This window comes from Salvia splendens, chromosome 7 (genome assembly GCF_004379255.2).
Source record: "Salvia splendens isolate huo1 chromosome 7, SspV2, whole genome shotgun sequence".
Lineage (NCBI taxonomy): Eukaryota > Viridiplantae > Streptophyta > Magnoliopsida > Lamiales > Lamiaceae > Salvia > Salvia splendens.
Window position 1 is genome coordinate 11,132,215 of NC_056038.1, and position 18,409 is coordinate 11,150,623.

At 37.6% G+C, this 18,409-nt stretch overlaps 1 protein-coding gene across 1 annotated transcript; it reads left to right on the forward strand.

Annotated features, from left to right (window-relative positions):
- Positions 1-4,684: 4,684 nt before the first annotated feature.
- On the forward strand, positions 4,685-6,040 carry LOC121811656 (transcription factor DICHOTOMA-like). Its single transcript, XM_042212539.1, has 2 exons — positions 4,685-5,718; positions 5,797-6,040. The coding sequence occupies exons 1-2, from the start codon at positions 4,880-4,882 to the stop codon at positions 5,810-5,812; spliced, it is 855 nt and encodes a 284-aa protein (XP_042068473.1). The 5' UTR covers positions 4,685-4,879; the 3' UTR covers positions 5,813-6,040.
- Positions 6,041-18,409: the final 12,369 nt, after the last annotated feature.

Consider the following 18,409-nt stretch of genomic DNA (forward strand, 5'->3'; position numbering starts at 1 on the left):
AGCCACGTTCGTTACTCTTTTTAAACCTAGACTCACATTCATTACCATTTCAAGATATTATGAAATTATGAATTCGTCTACTATCATTAAATAATAGGAGTACTACACATATTTCATGCACCCGTTTTCTTCATCCGCTTATACTATATTTTCTGACCTACAAACACATCAAATAAATAATTCAAGCAAGTTAATTATCAACTTCATTAAATCGAAAAATTGGACCTTATGTGACGGAAATTTTATAATTTTTGCATTTGAACTAGATATTTTGGTTAAGTTGGAACCGACTTTGACGGGCCTTGTTTTGGTTCCAATATTTTTGAACTGGAAATCAACTTTCAACCCCAATATTGGTCCAAAATCAGGAAAAAACTCTTGAAAAATCTGAAAACCATGAAAAAAATCGTTGAAAACTTGTAAAAACCGTTAATTTTCAAACCACAATGATTATCAGTTCAGAATCAGAACCGTCCAATATACTCTCTTAAACCGGTTATGGTTCCGCTTCCCTCGAAACTGTAACCGCAGGTTCTAAACCAGACCCGGCCTTTTTTAAACGAGGTGACAACCCTTAATTTGTACTATTTTTAGTTTATTAAGCGATGAATTTTTTTTATTTTTTTCGGTTGTCATCGCTTGGAGTTCTCCAACTACTTATTAGTTAGTTTATTGACCTCCTCAGACTTGTAGTTACTATTTTGCAGTTTATGTTAAAAGCAATTTAAAATGAAATCCATTTAGACGTTTAAAACAATACAGACTAAAGAATTATACACAAATTAAACTACCATTTGAAACGTCTTGAATAAAGAGAAAGCTTTATTCAACAATGATGATATACATTTACAGGGCTCAGAAACTACAATAATGTAATGTTATTTATCGTCAAACGAGGCCGTGAATGATAAAAGAATATGACAATATATAGTGTCGAAATATTCGGTCGCAATATAATTAATAATCTGATCAGTACAATTCTTGCAGTATCAATAGTTTTTTTTTCTCACACTAAAATCTAAAATGGGATAGGTAATAACTAAACCAAAACCAAAACTTTTTTCAAATTTTGTGAGTAAAAAAAATCATAATGTAGAGAATATTCTTTTAAATTTGAGCTTAGTGTAATTGGTTGGAGTAAAATATGACATTTACACTAAAATGGGTTTGAGTTTATCGTAAATGGTGGGAAATGTCATAACTCAATAAATAACTAGCAACTTGCAAGATCTGAAAAGTAAATTTAAAAGAAGAGTAGCAAAACCCTAATTATTAAAATAAAAATAACCACGAAATAATAAAAGTTAACTTAAAACTAATGAAATACTGTATTTGATAATTAATGGTAGATCTTAGTTTTGGTGAAGAATTGTTATCTAAAACTAATGAAACTGAGCAAGTGAACATAGCAAGGAAAAACTCCCAAGTCTCAACAGTTTAATCAATGGAAGAAGCACTTGATCTTGGTGTGTCTAGTAATTCCTCAGTAGGGAAACTTACCAGTTATCACATACCTCTTCCTTGAAAAAAAAAGAGAAATGAAAAAGAATGGAGGAGGAAGAAGGAGAAGAAGAAGAATAATTTGTGGTTTTCGTCAAAAAAAAAAGAAACAAACAAACGTTATTTATGTTTAAAAGTTTATCTATGGAGTGAGTGACCTGACATACAAGTTGACAGACATTTACTGGGTTTACACATGTTATTAGAGAAGAAATGAATAACAAATAAAGCCATAGATTAATTGAGCTTTTTGAAATGTCCATAAATCCATACCAAGAAATCAACATCTTAGAGAAAAAGACTGTAACCAGATTTGTCTCTCCCCTTCCCTTTTACTGTGTTAGGGTTTATCCCACCAAACTCAAAAGGTGAGAGTGACAATGAGAGAGAGATTCTCATTCTTCAATATCTGTTGTAAGTAATTAATAATTTCCCAAATTATACAGACACAGACCACGGCTTTTGGAGTTACCTCCACTCAACCCGCCTTCTTTAACAGGAAAGCCACCAGCAGCAATCTCAGTCTCAGGAAAAGGGGATTGAATTAGGGCATGAAAACGAGAATTAGGGTTTGTAGGGTGCAGTGCAGAGGGTCCATACCATTACAATTAGAATACGCAAAAAGAGAAGAGATTGGAGGTGGGGAAAGAGTAAATGAGGTTAACACCGTCGGAAAAAGGAGAAAGAAAAGAGCCGTACCGTGATAAAGAAGCGTTGTGAGTGTTTCTTTAACCAGAAAATGGAGATGGAGATGCGGACACGAACCACTCGGGCCCCTCCATCATTAACTACATAATTTGTCGTGATTGATTGACACCTCTGGATTACAATTACATATTTTATTATTATTTTTATTTATTATTACAGCTTTTATTTTGGTTTAGGAATAGGGTCACACCTACAAACCACTCACGGCCGCCCTTTCCTCTGCACTGCTCTAACTCATTCTACACGCTAATTCATTCAATATGTATGTGTGTTTCATCAATTCTTTTCTTATAAACACACTGTTATTGTCACTAATTGTAGTTATTTTTGGGAAATTTATCATCCTATTTACAGAATTTAATGTAATATACGCACAAACAAGATCGGCTCTAGAATTCGCGGACAAACAATCTTCAAATCAATTGTGGTACACACATCGCTATCGGGTGCGTTTTAATTTTCACTTTTATACGGAGTATAACTTTTGGGATACTTTTGTAAGAGTATTTGCAATGTGACAGATTAAATTATGTCCACTTCTCTAATCTCAAAAGAAATGAAACTAAAGATTCTAACTATTTTGATTTAAATTTTCCTTTTCACTGATATTTGTATTGTAACTGAATTATGAATTTTATTTCCATCTTTGTAAATATGTAATATAGAAATGTATTAAGATGACAACCTTTTTTAAAGTGACAACTTACCACCAATCTCATGCTGCCACGTGGCATGTTATCCAGCAATATTAGAGGTGTATCTAGCAATATTCATTTAGTAAGCGTTTACAGATTGCATGATAGTAATAAGTGGATTGCAGTGTAGATTGTTAAGTATTGCAGTATAGGCATAGAATGTTTCAGTTGCAGTATATATATAGACAGATTGCCTTTGTTTACGGTTATTTTGCATTATAGACAATACTACAACACTCAACAATCTACACTGCAATCCACGTAGTACTATCATGCAATCTGTAAAATCAATCTAAAAGGCCTACTATGATATTGTTGGATAGCGTGTTACGTGGCACGTTGTCACTTAAAGATGGTGTCACCATAGCGCACTCCATGTAATATATGTAAAAAATACCAACGTGGCTTTGACGAATCGCACCCCAAAATTTCAAAAATTTGGGTCTATAAATTCGTATTGTCGTATTGAATAACACCCGCACCAACACCTCGTACCCTCACCTTCGCACCCATGCTACATACTTGTAAGAATACGCGACTACATAATTTATTTCGTGTTTTGTTATTCTTACTTTTTAAGTTGTCTTTGTATGTATATCGTGTAGTTTCATTTAGAAACATATTATTGTATCATGTGTTTAAATTCATTTTCTTCTTAAACCAATAAATTTATGTATCATATATACTTATTTACTTTTATTTAAAACTATTTATTTTGTACTATCCATCACTTTAAATCACAAAAAAAATATTAGTATCATATTTTTAGGAACATATTATCACTCTCATTCACATAACAGTCATTTTTATTAATAGCAGTACTTTCACTTAAAATATAGCCATTTTTATTAGAGTTCATGGTGAGGAAGAGTTCATACATGTTTTCTTAATAGACTCGATTTTAATCCAATTTATTCAAAATAACCATTTTTATTTTCAAGTACTATCAGTCTATCACTTAATTTCATTAAGTACTGGAATCATTTCTACTGGGTAAAACAGAAAAAAACACAGTTCCACTTTCTTATTGAGATTTTTCACTCATTTATAACAATTGTTTAACCATAAGAATTACTCCTCTATTCAAAATAATTGTGCTTTTCTCTAGAATAGTTGTGACATTGATTCAAAACAATAATCAATTATCCAAACAATAATCAAATGTATAGTATATCCAAGAAAAAAATACTTACAAAGATATACAACTGTGACATTTATTCAAACAATTGTACATTGCTAGTCTGACTCACGCTGACCATGAGAACTCGCCCAATCATGCAAGTAATATTTGTATATGTATGTTTGGACTTGGTGTTACTTTTTGATGAGTGACTTATATCTCGGGAACAATTAATGTGTTTTCAGCGTTAGGCTATTTGCTATTCAAACCAAACACCGACATGTTATATACTCTTTAATCTCAGATCACATAATGAGTTTTCATATTTCATGACAGTCACGCGTTTTTATTTTTTTTTAATTCATTAGAAATAAATTGATCATGAGGATATAATTCGTGACAAGACTATGATAGAGACCCCTAAAAGAAGCAAACTTATGGTTAGTAAAATTGCACCATTTTGATATACTATTAAAGATTGATGAAAGAAAGGGTTGTATCGGAACAGTAACTTAGGTTTGTTAACTGTTTAATGGTAAAAAATAAAAAATAATAAAAAATGGATTGTTTTGATTGGGGATGGAAAAAAGAGTACACTCTGATGAAAACCCCCCCAAGTCCTTCTCAGACACAGACGCTTTCTAGATGTGAATATAGAAACGGACAACTTTACTATGTTTTCAGTAATTGAAACTGTTATCTGCATCGACCACTCACAAAAACCCTTTTCCATCTCTTCTCACATCTCTATCTTTCCACGTTCGATAAAAATGTAGAGTAATTTTGAAACGATAAGGGTTTCCAAATAAAATCCAATGTAACAAAGTAGCTAGGGTTGCTCAATTCCTTCAAAACAATGTTCAATAGAAACAATGCATTCAATTTCCCTCATTCCTCCAATCCTCGCAACGAGTTCCACGACATGCTCTTGGCGGCCGTGGCGAACCAAGAGCTATGTGGGGAAAACTCGGCAGCGGCCGCGGCCAAGGCCTCGAAGAAGGACCGGCACAGCAAAATCGACACGGCGCAGGGGCCGCGGGATCGGAGGGTTAGGCTGTCGATTGGAGTGGCTAGAAAGTTCTTTGACCTTCAAGAAAATCTAGGTTTCGACAAGCCGAGCAAAACCCTTGATTGGCTGCTTACCAAGTCGGAGACGGCTATCCAGGATCTCGAGGTGATGAAGGAGAGAGACGCCGCCGCGGCGGGTGGTGGCTCATCCGAGTGTGAGGTCGATTCTGGAGAGAACGGGGCTGATTTGAAGCATAACTCTGTGAAGGCAGCAGCGAAGGAGTCAAGGGCGAAGGCGAGGGCGAGGGCGAGGGAGAGGACGAGGGAGAAGATGTGTATCAAGAAGCTCAACGAGACTAGAAACAGTATCAACACAGCCTCTGATTTCAACCCCATCCAATTCATGAACAATCAGCTTGATTTTCGCAAGATCGCTTCCAGCAGCAGCAACATCAATCTCGGATTCCATTGCCACCCAACAGCCTATGAAGTTGCTGCTGCAAACAGTCAAGACCTAATTCAAGAATCCATCGTGATCAAGAGGAAAGTGAAGAATCCTATGATATTTCAGCAGAATCTGATCATCTCCAGCTCCAACTACGGCGTCCCGGCGCCTTACAACGTGGCCGCGGCTGAGAATTGGGACAACATTTGTGCCATTTTGGATCAGCACAAGTTCATCAACAGGTGAAGAAAAAATCAATTTCCAAGAGTCAATTTTTATAGTATTAGTTTTGAAATTGTGGTTGTTTTTTTGATTTGCAGCACTTCAAACAACTAGGCAAGCAAGAAAGAAGAAGAAACACTAGCAGTTGAGGTCATTGATTGTTGAAGATGTTTGCATATTGTGCTTGGCATATATGCAACTTCAGCTACCTTATTTTTCTTGAATTTCTCCCATTGATGTAATATGGTTGTCAGGACTTTAAAAAATCAATTTAATCTACTATCGCATTGATGAAAGTTGCAACCTCTTCTTTTGTTTAGGACACAAAATCTGCCTTGAATATTTGGTTGATTGTGGTGTGTGTGTGTGTGTGTGTGTGTGTGTGTACTATTCGTCAATGTTAGTGCTCTACACTTTTAATGAAAAAAGTTCATGCTTTTTGGTCATATATAAATGTATATTTATAGTTAGGGTTATGCCTAATGGTTCTTAGCGAAACATATTGGATAATACACACAAATATTTTGACTGATTTTGAAGTTGTCTTTGGCATTATATTTCTGAATTTGATGACCAGTGATTTGTAAAACACAGGCAATTGGGATAAGTTTCAGGATCTTGAGAGTAGAAAAGAAAAGGTCCAAATCAAATTATTAACTCGAATTGTGATGAATTGGCTTATTGCTGTCAACAAAAAAAAAGCTGGCTTATCATAATCTTATCTGTATATATGTACTATAAGTTAATACACAACCAGTCGTGGTAGGATGATAATTAGCTTAATATGATAGTTGTGATAATTCGTCAACTCAATATGTTAAAAATATTAACACAGCGACATGAGTACGTCAACTATGTCTTTGTGTTAACATTTAAATATACAAATGTCAACACAAATAAATATATCACTGACATACTCATGTCATTGTATTGACATTTTTTATATATTGAGTTCATGAGTTATCACAGTTTATCACAGCTAGTTATCATTTGATTAAACACCAATACACATATATGTATCTTCTTCATAAGGATGAACATATATAAGTATCCGACATTAATTTGTTCTTTCCCGAGACAAGTGAAGTTATTATTTTGTTACAATTAAATAGTAAAAAACGACTGCCTTTGCTGCGAATTATAGATTTTTCTTTTAGTATTAACAATCTTCTGATTATGTTCATTTTGTATTTAGCAAATAGCCTGACGAAGCATGTTTGCTAGTAATTTGATTTAAGATTATAGGATTAATATAATGTGTGAATAAAGAGAAAAATTATGATAGAAGTATTAGTAGTGAACTGGAGAATATGATCTGTCTCATTAGGGATAGAAACTTACCCTAATGAAACAAGATTAATTATTTAATTTTATAAATGAACCAAATGGGAAAAATATTGGCCACAGAATGAAGTATTTATTTGTTCTACTCAACTCTCTAAAACCATCTCCAACCATATCCCATAAATGAGTTTTGGTGTAGAAATCTTCTCTAACCATACACCAAACTCAAACTCATTTTTGGAGTTTTTTATGAAACAACACCAAATATGGTGTTATTGCAAATATTTGTGAGATAAAAAGTCAAAAATTGTGTAAATTTTGAATTTTGTGTAAATGGTTGGATTAAAACTACTTTTTGGTGTGACATATACTAAAAAATGAATTTGGGTTTGGTGTAAATGATTGGAGATGGTCTTATAATACTGCATTTATACAAGTATTATTTAAATAGAAACAAGTCAACAAATCTCTCTGTATATAAAGTCACATAAATTTCATTTGCAACAAAAACAGCAATCTCAAAGTAATAAAATTTGTTTCTAATCCATCATTAACTAAATGGTTAGGAGATTAATTACTGCATTTGGTTATAAAACATTAATCTTAAATTGTTACTTCAGTTGTCCAACATTTGAGATACTTACAAATAAACACATATAATAGTCACTAAGTTCGTTAATAGGTGCTCTTAGTCTAACAATAAAAAAGGTACAGTATCAATTTCCTGGACATAAATTTTAAATGGGTACAATTACAACTGTGTAAGAACTGCTTTAGGGCAGTAGCAATGGGGCGCGTCACGTCAGCAGTTTTATCCTCCTACCTCCCCACCTGCAGTGGGGCGCCTTAAGGCGCGCCCTATGGCGCGCCACGTCATCATTTTTGTAATATTTACAAAATTCATACGAATTTTAAAAAAATAATACATTAAAATACGAATTTCAAAAACTGAATTTCATTTAATTAAAATTAATACATTATAATGCGAATTAAAAAATGCAAACTCAGCGACGGCGGTTACGAGCCCACACTTCTTCAATCATGTCGCTCATGAGCTGCGCATGCTCCTGTTGGTTGCGCATTGAGGCCTGTCTAGATAGAACCTCTTCGAAGCCTAACGGTAACCCTCTATCGGGTGTGTCGGTCGATGTGCCGGAAGAGCTAGATGCACGGTCGTCTTCATTCCAGTAGGTGATGCTTCCGCCTTCACTCTCGACTATCATGTTGTGCATGATTATGCACGCATATATGACATCGGCGATGACTTCCTTGTACCAGAAACGAGCCGGCCCTTTCACAATTGCCCACCGTGATTGGAGCACCCCAAATGCCTGCTCGACATCCTTCCGCGCCGCCTCCTGCTTTTGCGCAAATAAAACCCTCTTCTCACCAATTGGGCAGCTGACCGTCTTTAGGAAAACTGGCCACCGTGGGTAGATGCCATCGGCCAAGTAGTACCCCATATGGTATTGACGTCTGTTGGCAGTGAACTCGATGGCCGGGCCGGGCCGTTGCCGTTACATTGGTCGGTGAAGAGGGTGGACGAGTTGAGGACGTTGATGTCGTTGTTCGACCCGGCTACGCCGAAGTAAGCATGCCAGATCCAGAGCCGATGGTCAGCGACGGCTTCGAGGATCATCGTCGGGTGGCTGCCCTTGTATCCACTTGTGAATTGGACTCTCCACGCCGTCGGACAATTCTTCCACTCCCAGTGCATACAGTCGAGGCTCCCGAGCATCCCGAGAAACCTGTGCGCCCTCTCGTGCATCTGCATCAGACCCTGGCAATCAGTGGCTGTCGGCTTGCGCAAATATGTGTCGCCATAGGCCTCTACTATCCCCCGACAAAAGCTCTTCAGACACTCGCGGCATGTAGTCTCCACACAGTGGAGGTACTCGTCAAAAAGGTCCATCGTGGTGCCGTATGCCAACTGACGAATAGCAGTCGTGCACTTTTGCAATGGTGTAAGGCTGGGTTTCCCGATGCCGTCCTCCCGAAACGTGAAGTATTCATCACGTGAAGACAATGTACGAACAATGCTGAGAAAAAGGTACCTCGACATTCTAAACCGGCGGCGGAAAATAGTCGGCCCATCGCGGTTGATCGGCAAAATAGTCTTCAACCAGACGTCTGTGAGCTTCCTGGTGGTCGCGTCGGACATACGACATATGTCGAATAGGCCAATGGACTTGCTCAGCCGCCGTTGCCGCCGCCGCGGCCGCCGCCTCCTTCTCGCGCTGCATTTGCGCATAGCATGCCGCCATGGCCTCTTCAACGGCTGCATCTAATGCTTCGTCAAGCGAACCACCGGATTCAGACGAAATAGAACTATTGATGTCGTCGTCGAGATTCATGTTGGTTGGATGTAGAGAGAGAATATGTAAAGAGATAGTCGATATGTTCGTATGCACAACTGAATGAGAAACGAGATTTAAATAGAAAATCAAAACCCCGTGCCATCGTCAGCGTCGATTGTCCGCGACCTCCACAATGGGGCGGACAATGGCGCGGACGATGACCATCGTCCTCGGCCATCGTCCGCGACAGCCGCAATGGGGCGGACGATGGCGCGGCCGATGGCCATCGTCCGCGCTATCCTCCGCGACCAAAGTATAGGGCGCGACAATCGTCCGCGCCCTATGACACGCACCCACAATGGGTGCGGACAATGGATGGCGCGGACGATGCGCGCCATCGGGCGTGCCATCGTCAGCCCATTGCGGATGCTCTTATACGAAATTCAACCAATTCTTTGAAGATGAAATATGGTTCGAATTTTATTGAAATCTACATGAAGCTCGTTTTAAATAAAAACGAACTGCAAAATATAGTGTTTTTTTTTTTGGTAAAGAAAATATAATGTTTTTAAATGGCAGGTTATGATGAACTCCAAAACTTTTATAAGGAGGACAACCACTTGAATGAATTAAATTGCTCTACTTTAAAATGATAGATTAGGTAAAGAGTTGCGTCATTTGAGTACTAGGTCAGGTCTATTTTTTCTTTTTTTCTAAATAAGGAGACAAGGGAGTGATTTTGATTGACATAATTTTTTGGCCTAAGGGATGATAAACATATTGGGTTAGTGGAGATAATTTGAGAACGTATATTATTTATTTATTTTTTAGAAAAAGTTAATAAACTTACACTGCACACACTAAGACATATTGCACACACTATACATACTACACTTATTGCGCACACACTATACACATTGCACACACCACACCCACTATATACACTTAGGGGTGGGTCGGTACGGTATACCGTACCGACCGTGCCATACCGCATACCGTACCGGAAAGTACGGTATGAAAAAATTCAATACCGATACCGTACAGAATTTTCGGTATACCGAATTTCCGGTAAATATTTTTTGATACCGGTTACCATACCGTTATTACGGTATACCGTACCGTGTTTCGGTATACCGTTAAAAAAACCTATTGTGTCCAAAATATTTAAAATAACAATTCAAGTGTTCAACTATTTAAAAAAGCCCAAAACAATAAAACTTCATCACAATCAAATCTTGTTCATAGCATTCAAATTAATAAAACTTCAACATTCAAATCTAAAACAATTTATGAAGTCATGATCAACAACATTATCTTCATTTCTTGCAACCTCGTTGTCTTCATTTCTCAAAATTCCACAAAAAATCGTTGAAGATGACCCTGCATTTGATAACCTTTATTAATAGTCGAGCATAATCACAATAATTTGTTTCTTGATTTGTTCATTTACTAATTGGTTTCTCGATTGTTCATTATTTTTTGCTATCGGTAATTCATCCATCACTCTATTTAATTTTATATTTTGGTTGGCATGTTATCAAGTATCATATTATATTTGTTGTTGCCGATGATGTTGATCTTTAGGTATCTTTTAATATATATTTATGGATTATTTTGATTACATATATTCAGAATTTTATCCCATAATCGTGGTTAAAATCCAAAATGAAGGTACTTATTGATTATTTTTGGGTCGCTATATTGCAATGAAATGAATCTCGACTAGAAAGTGTCTCACCAGTGCAATATTAAATTATTGCAACGTAAACTTGCTCCTGCAGTTATAACTCAACGGTTAATTCATATTTTCACAGATTTAAAATGCTTTTTAATTTTAAGTCTGATATTTAAATGTCAAGACAATTTATTAAAATGTTAACACAAATATGTGTTGAAATTTTAATGTGATCGTATTGACATTTTTAAGAAAAGGTAGCATTTAAACGCACTCTTGTGGCTATGTGGGGTTAATGTGATTGAAAAAGTATAATCTAAAGTAAAAGGATGTCGAATATTCTTTTGTTTATCATTTCACAACTTTTATTTCGCATAATGAAATAAATATGAAGAAATTAAAATGACCCGTCCATCGCACGGGCGTGACACTAGTTAGTAATTTAAATTGGACATTTATTTCTCTTTAAGAATTAAGAATAACTGATCAGTATCCTATTTATTCATCCTTCAATTTAAGTAGTATATAAAATAAGATAACATACAATGAATTAAACACTAATTAAATGATTTGATTCATTTTCAGCTGCACATATTTTTAATTGACATTTTATGAAGTGGGACGAAGAATAAAATAAATTTTTTTAATTACTTTGTGTATTTGTAATATGACATTACACAAAGAATCATATACTAAATGGTATGAGTTAATACAAATTCTTTCAAATGTGCTCTATGGAAACATATTCCCGATATCGTATTTCCAATCTTCTTTCGGTGTTATGTGCTATTGTGTTTATTATATTTAATAGGATGAGTTGATAAAAAAATAATTCAAGTTAATTTCGAATTTGTTTGAATAAATTATCATTTGAATGTTTAATTTTATTGTATTAATTGATGTATTAAATTTTTTTAATATAATATATATATTACAACATATTTAATATTAACATCTCTCTCTCTATATATATATATACATATATATATATATATATACCACGGTATACCGAATATTCGGCATACCACGGTATACCAGTATACCGTGGATTCGGTATATACCGAAGTTTCGGTATACCGTGGTATACCGGAATACCGTGGATTCGGTATACCGCGATATATAAAAAATGATACCGTTACCGTACCGAAACACTGCGGTACGGTATCATACCGTACCAGAAACTGCGGTATACCGAAAAATCAGTATTTTTGGTATTTTTCCGATACGGTAAGTCCGGTATTACGGTATTTCGGTATAATTTCCCACCCCTATATACACTACACACACTTGGGGCAACTTGGGGATCTATATATACCCTCTACATGGTTTTGAGGCTAAGGTCATCCGCATCTTTGTCTTAATACCGTCTCTTAACCGTCTCATCCCTTCACTATTCAGAGGCCTCACTGCACTTTTTACCACATCTCTTAAGTAATAGACAGCACATGCATCCCTCCATCTCTTAACCATCTCATCTCTTAACTATTCATTCAATTTCATTTTTCATTTTTATTTCCAACAAATTCAATTAATATTTCATTGAAATATTAAATTAATACTAATAATTCATAAAATCATTAAAAACCATGAAAATTACAACATCCGAAAATATGAAAAATACATAATTGAAATCCTAATATTACAATTTATTGAAATCTGCATGATCATGGAAAGTGATGCGGTGATCGTCTAACGGTTGCCAAATTTTGCCCAAATGTGCTCCACTAGAGCATCCACATCCGTGCTCTTGCCAAAGAGCACGGACTTGGGCCCGGACCCACTGTTATTACTTTTTTACTCCCTGCTCTTCCCCAAGAGCACAACATTCACATACATGCTCTTCCGCAAGGACATGCTCAAGGGTCCCACCATTCCATTATTTAATTTAAATACGTCAATTACTAAAAACATTTCCACAATATTAAAATGCATTAAAAATATCCGATACAATTACAAATTACTAAAAAATTAAAAATTACATAATTAAAATCCTAAAAATTAAAAATTACATAATTAAATTCATAATATTAAAAAAACACACTACTCGTGGCCGAATTTCACCAAAATGTGTTTGATTAGGTCTTCTTGTAGCTCAGTGTGGTTTCTGGTATCGCGCATTGTGTGTCTTGTTTCGATTCTCTCGCTCACCGTCGTATGCACACCTCGGCGTGGGGGAGACCTTGCGGTTGAGCTTCCGGCTTCATCCTCGTCGTAAAAGTTAGCCGCTCTCGGTCCTTCGTCAGCTATAATCATGTTGTGCAAGATAATACACGTGTACATGATGTCGGCGATATTCTTAACGTACCACAGCCGAGACGGGGCCTTCACAATGTTGAATCGGGCTTGAAAGACCCCAAAAGCTCTTTCGACATCTTTCCGAGCATACTATTGACGTTGCGCAAAAAGAACCCGTCTCGGGTCTTGCGGATTGCTGAACGTCTTCACGAAAGTAGACCACCTTGGGTAGATACCATCGGCGAAATAGTAACCCATGTGGTATGCATTTCCGTTGACGGTGAAGTCGATCGCCGGTGCTACACCATTCAAAACATCATTGAAGAGTGGTGAAGAATAGAGCACGTTCAAGTTGTTGTTGGATCCGGCAACACCGAAATATGCATGCCAAATCCATAGGCGGTAGTCGGCGACCGCTTTAAGGATAAGCGTTGGGCCTCCACCATTGTGGCCGCTTAAGTATTGCCCCCTCCAAGCAGTCGGGCAATTCTTCCACTTCCAATGCATGCAGTCAATGCTGCCAGGCATACTGGGAAACCCGTGGACTGTTTCGTGAAGATGAAGCAGCCGTTGACAATCTTCGGTGGTGGGTACCTGAAGGAATTCCTCACCGAAAACAGAACGAATGTCGTCGTAGAAATTTTTGAGGCATATGATTCCAGTTGACTCACCCACATGCAAATACTCATCGAAGAGGTCAGCCGTTTGCCCAGTAGCAAGTTGTCGGATGGCACAAGTACACTTCTGCAACGCTGAGAGACTTTGCCGACCGGTTGCGTCTCTACTTTATTGAAAGTATTCAACACGGGCGGACAATGTGTTAACAATACGCATAAACAATTGTTTTGACATGCGAAAACGACGCCGAAAGTAATCTTCCGGAAACCGCAGCTGGTCGGAAAAATAGTCGGCAACGAGCCTTTCGTTGGCTCCCTCCCGGTCACGAGATATGTAGCGGCGAATTGATCTAGTTGGTCGAGGAGGGGGCGGGGGTGGTGGCGGCGACATAGGCTTCATAGACGACACGATATTGTTCATAGTATTCTTGTTCTTCGCGCTCCGCTTCAGCCATGATATCGGTGAAATCCATTTTTAGAGAGGGTTTGAGTGAGAGAGGAAGATGCAGAGGAATTGTATGAAAAAGGATGAATGAGAGATAAATTTGATGTGAAAAATGGATGATGAATGTATGTATTTATAGATGATTTTGGGGTTTTAAAAAATAAAAAAAATCAAAAAATTACCAAAAAACTATAAAAAATGGCTATATTTTTTGGAATCTGAAAATATTTTTTTTTTAATTTTTGGTATTATTTTCGGTATTATTTTCGATTTAAAAAATAATAATTCCAACAGAAAATCCGTTGGCGAATAGAAACGCGCCAGGTCGCCTGCTCAGTGGCACGGACGAGCTCGATGCATCGAGCGCAGCGGCGAGCAGGGAGGTGCCGCTCCAGCGCCACGGACGCCGTCCGTTCCAGCGAGCACCGCTACGGATGCTCTTAGATCCTCCTGGAGTTGGGCGTGGACGGTAGAATCGCGTGTCTTTGCCCGAACACACAGCCGCTCTTGCAAAGACGGATGCACTCCACTACGAGGCGGACTACTTGCGGTAGAGCTTCCCGGGTTTCAGGATCGAACCAATTTCCCGCCTCAGGTCCTTCGTCGGTGACAATCATGTTGTGGAAGATTATGCTCGTATACATAATGTCGACCATATTCTCCATAAACCACGTACGAGACGGGGATTTGATAATGTTGAATCGAGCTTGTAGAACCCCGAACGCTCTCTCCACATCCTTGCGACCAACCTCTTTCTTCTGCTCTAAAAGAGCCTGTTTTTCATTTATCGGTCTGTTGAACATCTTTACGAAGGCACTTCGGATAGATGTCGTCGGCAAGATAGTACCCCATTTTATACTGGCGGTTGTTAGCGGTGAAGTTGATAGCCGGCGCTGTACCATTCAAAACTTAGCTAAAGAGGTCGGATTGGTTGAGCACGTTGACGTAGTTGTTCGATCCGGGGACCCTGAAAAACGCATGCCAAATCAATAGCCGGTAGTCGCCAACGGCCTCGAGTATAACGGTGGAGTGGGTGCCTTTGTGGCCGCTCGTGTATGACCCCCTCCACGCCACAGGGTAATTCTTCCATTGCCAATGCATGCAATCGACGCTGCCGAGCATCCGGGGGAATCCGTGCATTGTTTCGTGAAGTCGAAGCAGAAACTGACAATTAGCGGTGCTTGGCTTCTTGAGAAATTCGTCGGTGAAGGCTGCCCGGACGCCTTTGCCGAAGTTCATCAAACACAGTCTCCCAGTGCTTTCCCCAATGTGCAGGTATTCGTCGAACAAATCCGTCGTTTGTCCAGTAGCAAGCTGACGGATTGCTGCAGTACATTTCTGGAGTGTCGTGAGACTGGGACAGCCAATAGCATCGAACCCTTCGTGGAAGTACTCTTCCCCGGCCACCAATGTATTTGCAATATGCAGAAATAGCTCACACTGCATGCGGAAACGGCGACGGAAGTAGGTATCTCCCCATACCGGATTTCACAAAAGTAATCTTGTACCAACCTTGCGGCGGCTTCCTCCCGGTCACGATGAATGTATTATTTCCAGGGTCGCTTTTGACGCGCCGCGAATTCCTCCTCCTCCCTACGTCGATCTGCTTCTTGCGATTCTTCCATCATTCGACGCCTTTGCTCAAATGGATCCATGAATGGATTAAATTTGGGAGAAGAATAATGTTTCGAGATGAATAATGTAGAGTGTTTGAGTGAGAATAGAGAGTTTTTTTATGGTGGATAATTTGTGAGAATGATTTGATATTTATAGAAGTGATTGAGGGCTTTAAAAAAATAGAAAAAAAAAACAAAAATTTGACAAAAAACGGCTATAAACGGCTAGTATTTTTTGGGATTATTTATTTATTTTTTATTTTCAATTTTTTCAGAATTTAAAAAAAAATAAAAAATAAACATTTTTCAACGGATATAAACGACGCCCACTCGCGGGCCGGCGAGTGGGCGTCACGGACGAATGGGAGCTCACCAGCCATATCTTAGCGGAGAGACGTGGGACGCGACGGGACGAGACGGCTCTCCGAGACGAGACCGAGCCCGCATCGAGACGCGATGCGGATGCTCTAAATTTTCCACCATATACGCATTCCAGACTCTAGAGAGAGAAATAACCTAGAGATTGAAGAATTGAAGAACAGAGCCCTCCCAATCGTTCCACCGAGTGCAGACGGAGCTTCCAATCACGATTCCTTTGATCAATAGTGTAGATAGTTTGGTTTTATCATGTTTTCTTTCATTAGTAGTTTGACTTTTATTAAGAACATGTTTAACTAAATTTTCCATAGAATTCTATTTGGGAGATACAATGATTTTTATGTTTAATTGATTTCCATTGTTTATGCCTTGGCTCATATAGTTATTGCAATTTCTCTTGTTCTTCTACATTTATTTGATTGACCATCTTATGAATGCATGTGGATTTTATTATAATATTCGAGAGATGCGTAGTTTAATTTGAAAGAAGAGATTTTGACACCTTTATCAATAAAGTCGAGAGACTTGAGCTTTTGTGTGAAGTTTTGTATCTCATGAGCTTTTAGGAGTTATAAACATTATTTTAGAGGGAGACATCGGTTTTAAGTTTTGATCAACAGTAACCCCGTATACTTCCGTGATGTTTATTGCTAATATTAGTGAGTCATAGTGTTTGTATAGTGTGTGAAGTATATAATTGTTCATATTTCATTTCATTCTTATATTATTTGTAGTTACCTAGCATAGTAATGACATCAATCAGGGAATAATTCTCTTTGTATTCTTGAGCTTACCAAGCACAAGAATGGAATAGAATTGATATCCCATTTCCATCCTCATGGCATTTTCTTCTTATTCCATTCCATTATACCAAGAAACTCCATAGAGAATTGAATGATGATTCTAAAATGAGTAGGGATTTCTAAGAAAAAAATACACTAAGTAAAAATAGTATTCTATTTCTCTATTTCATTTTGTCATATCAAACATGATCCTAGGATTTTAATCCGAGAAAGAGCAACTTTTAATGATAATTTAATTTGTTTTTGAAGTTTTACGAATTTGAGGGTTTAAACTTTAAAGTAGTAGTAAACCCACCCGGCCAACCACATGCTACTGCGATTCTACAAGCTCTATTCCCCTCCATTCTCATCTTTTTATAGTACGGGTTTTAATGACGTCAAATTTAAGTACTATTATCAATAAAGATATACCAATTCGTGAAATACTGCAAAATTGAAATCACAATATTTGTTTTTATGAAGTTACTTTATTATTTAGTGTTTATATTTTCAAGTAAATAAAAAGTCGAAGACCACTATGATAATTAAATTTCAAGCTAGTTATAAAATAAGATGTTATACAGGATTACAGTCCAACTTTAGTCGTACACATCTAAAATATTGCAATTGATATTATAAATATACTGTGATCTTTTAACTTGTCTTCTAAGATACTTTGTCAGTCTACTCAATGCATATTATATTTGGTGACTTTATTGAAAAAAGTAAATCACAAATAACATTACTATGTTGTCAAAAATTATTTCTCAAATTCCCTCTAAACTCCCCGGCCCCGCAGGTACAAATTTCCTAATCAAAATGTAAATTTAAAACTCCAATAAATAGGCAATCAATTTGAAAACTAGAAAGTTCGTCCTACAAATCAAATGCAATTACATAAAATAAACTATCAGAAGACTAGGCCCTAGCTCAATTTAAAACGTCAGATTTTATTTAGCAAACGTGAGGATCGATCGAATCCTAACTCACCTAATTAGACTGTCATTCATCTGACAGTGGGCGTTATGTCGCCTAGCTAGGAGCTGGTTAGATAGGAGCGGTAGATAATTTGGAAAAAGTTATGGCACCACCAAGTTCGCCACTTCCAAAAGAGCATCCGCAATGGCGGATTTCCCGGTGGACGTCCGACCGGCGTGTCGGATGTCCGCGCGGGACTTCCGCCATTAGGCGTGGGAGGGATGGATGCGGACGCCCGCTGCGGACACCGTAAATTTGAGACTTTCCGGTGGACGTCCGACCGGCGTGTCGGATGTCCGTCGTGACGTCTGTCATTGTGGTGCTACGACGGACGTCCCGATTTTTTAAATTTTTTAACTATGTATTTTTTTTAAAAATAATTATGTATTTTTTTACTATTTAAA

What these genes read in the sequence shown, in the direction of transcription:
- LOC121811656 (XM_042212539.1), top strand. Translation starts at nt 4,880, where the DNA reads ATGTTCAATAGAAACAATGCATTCAATTTCCCTCATTCCTCCAATCCT.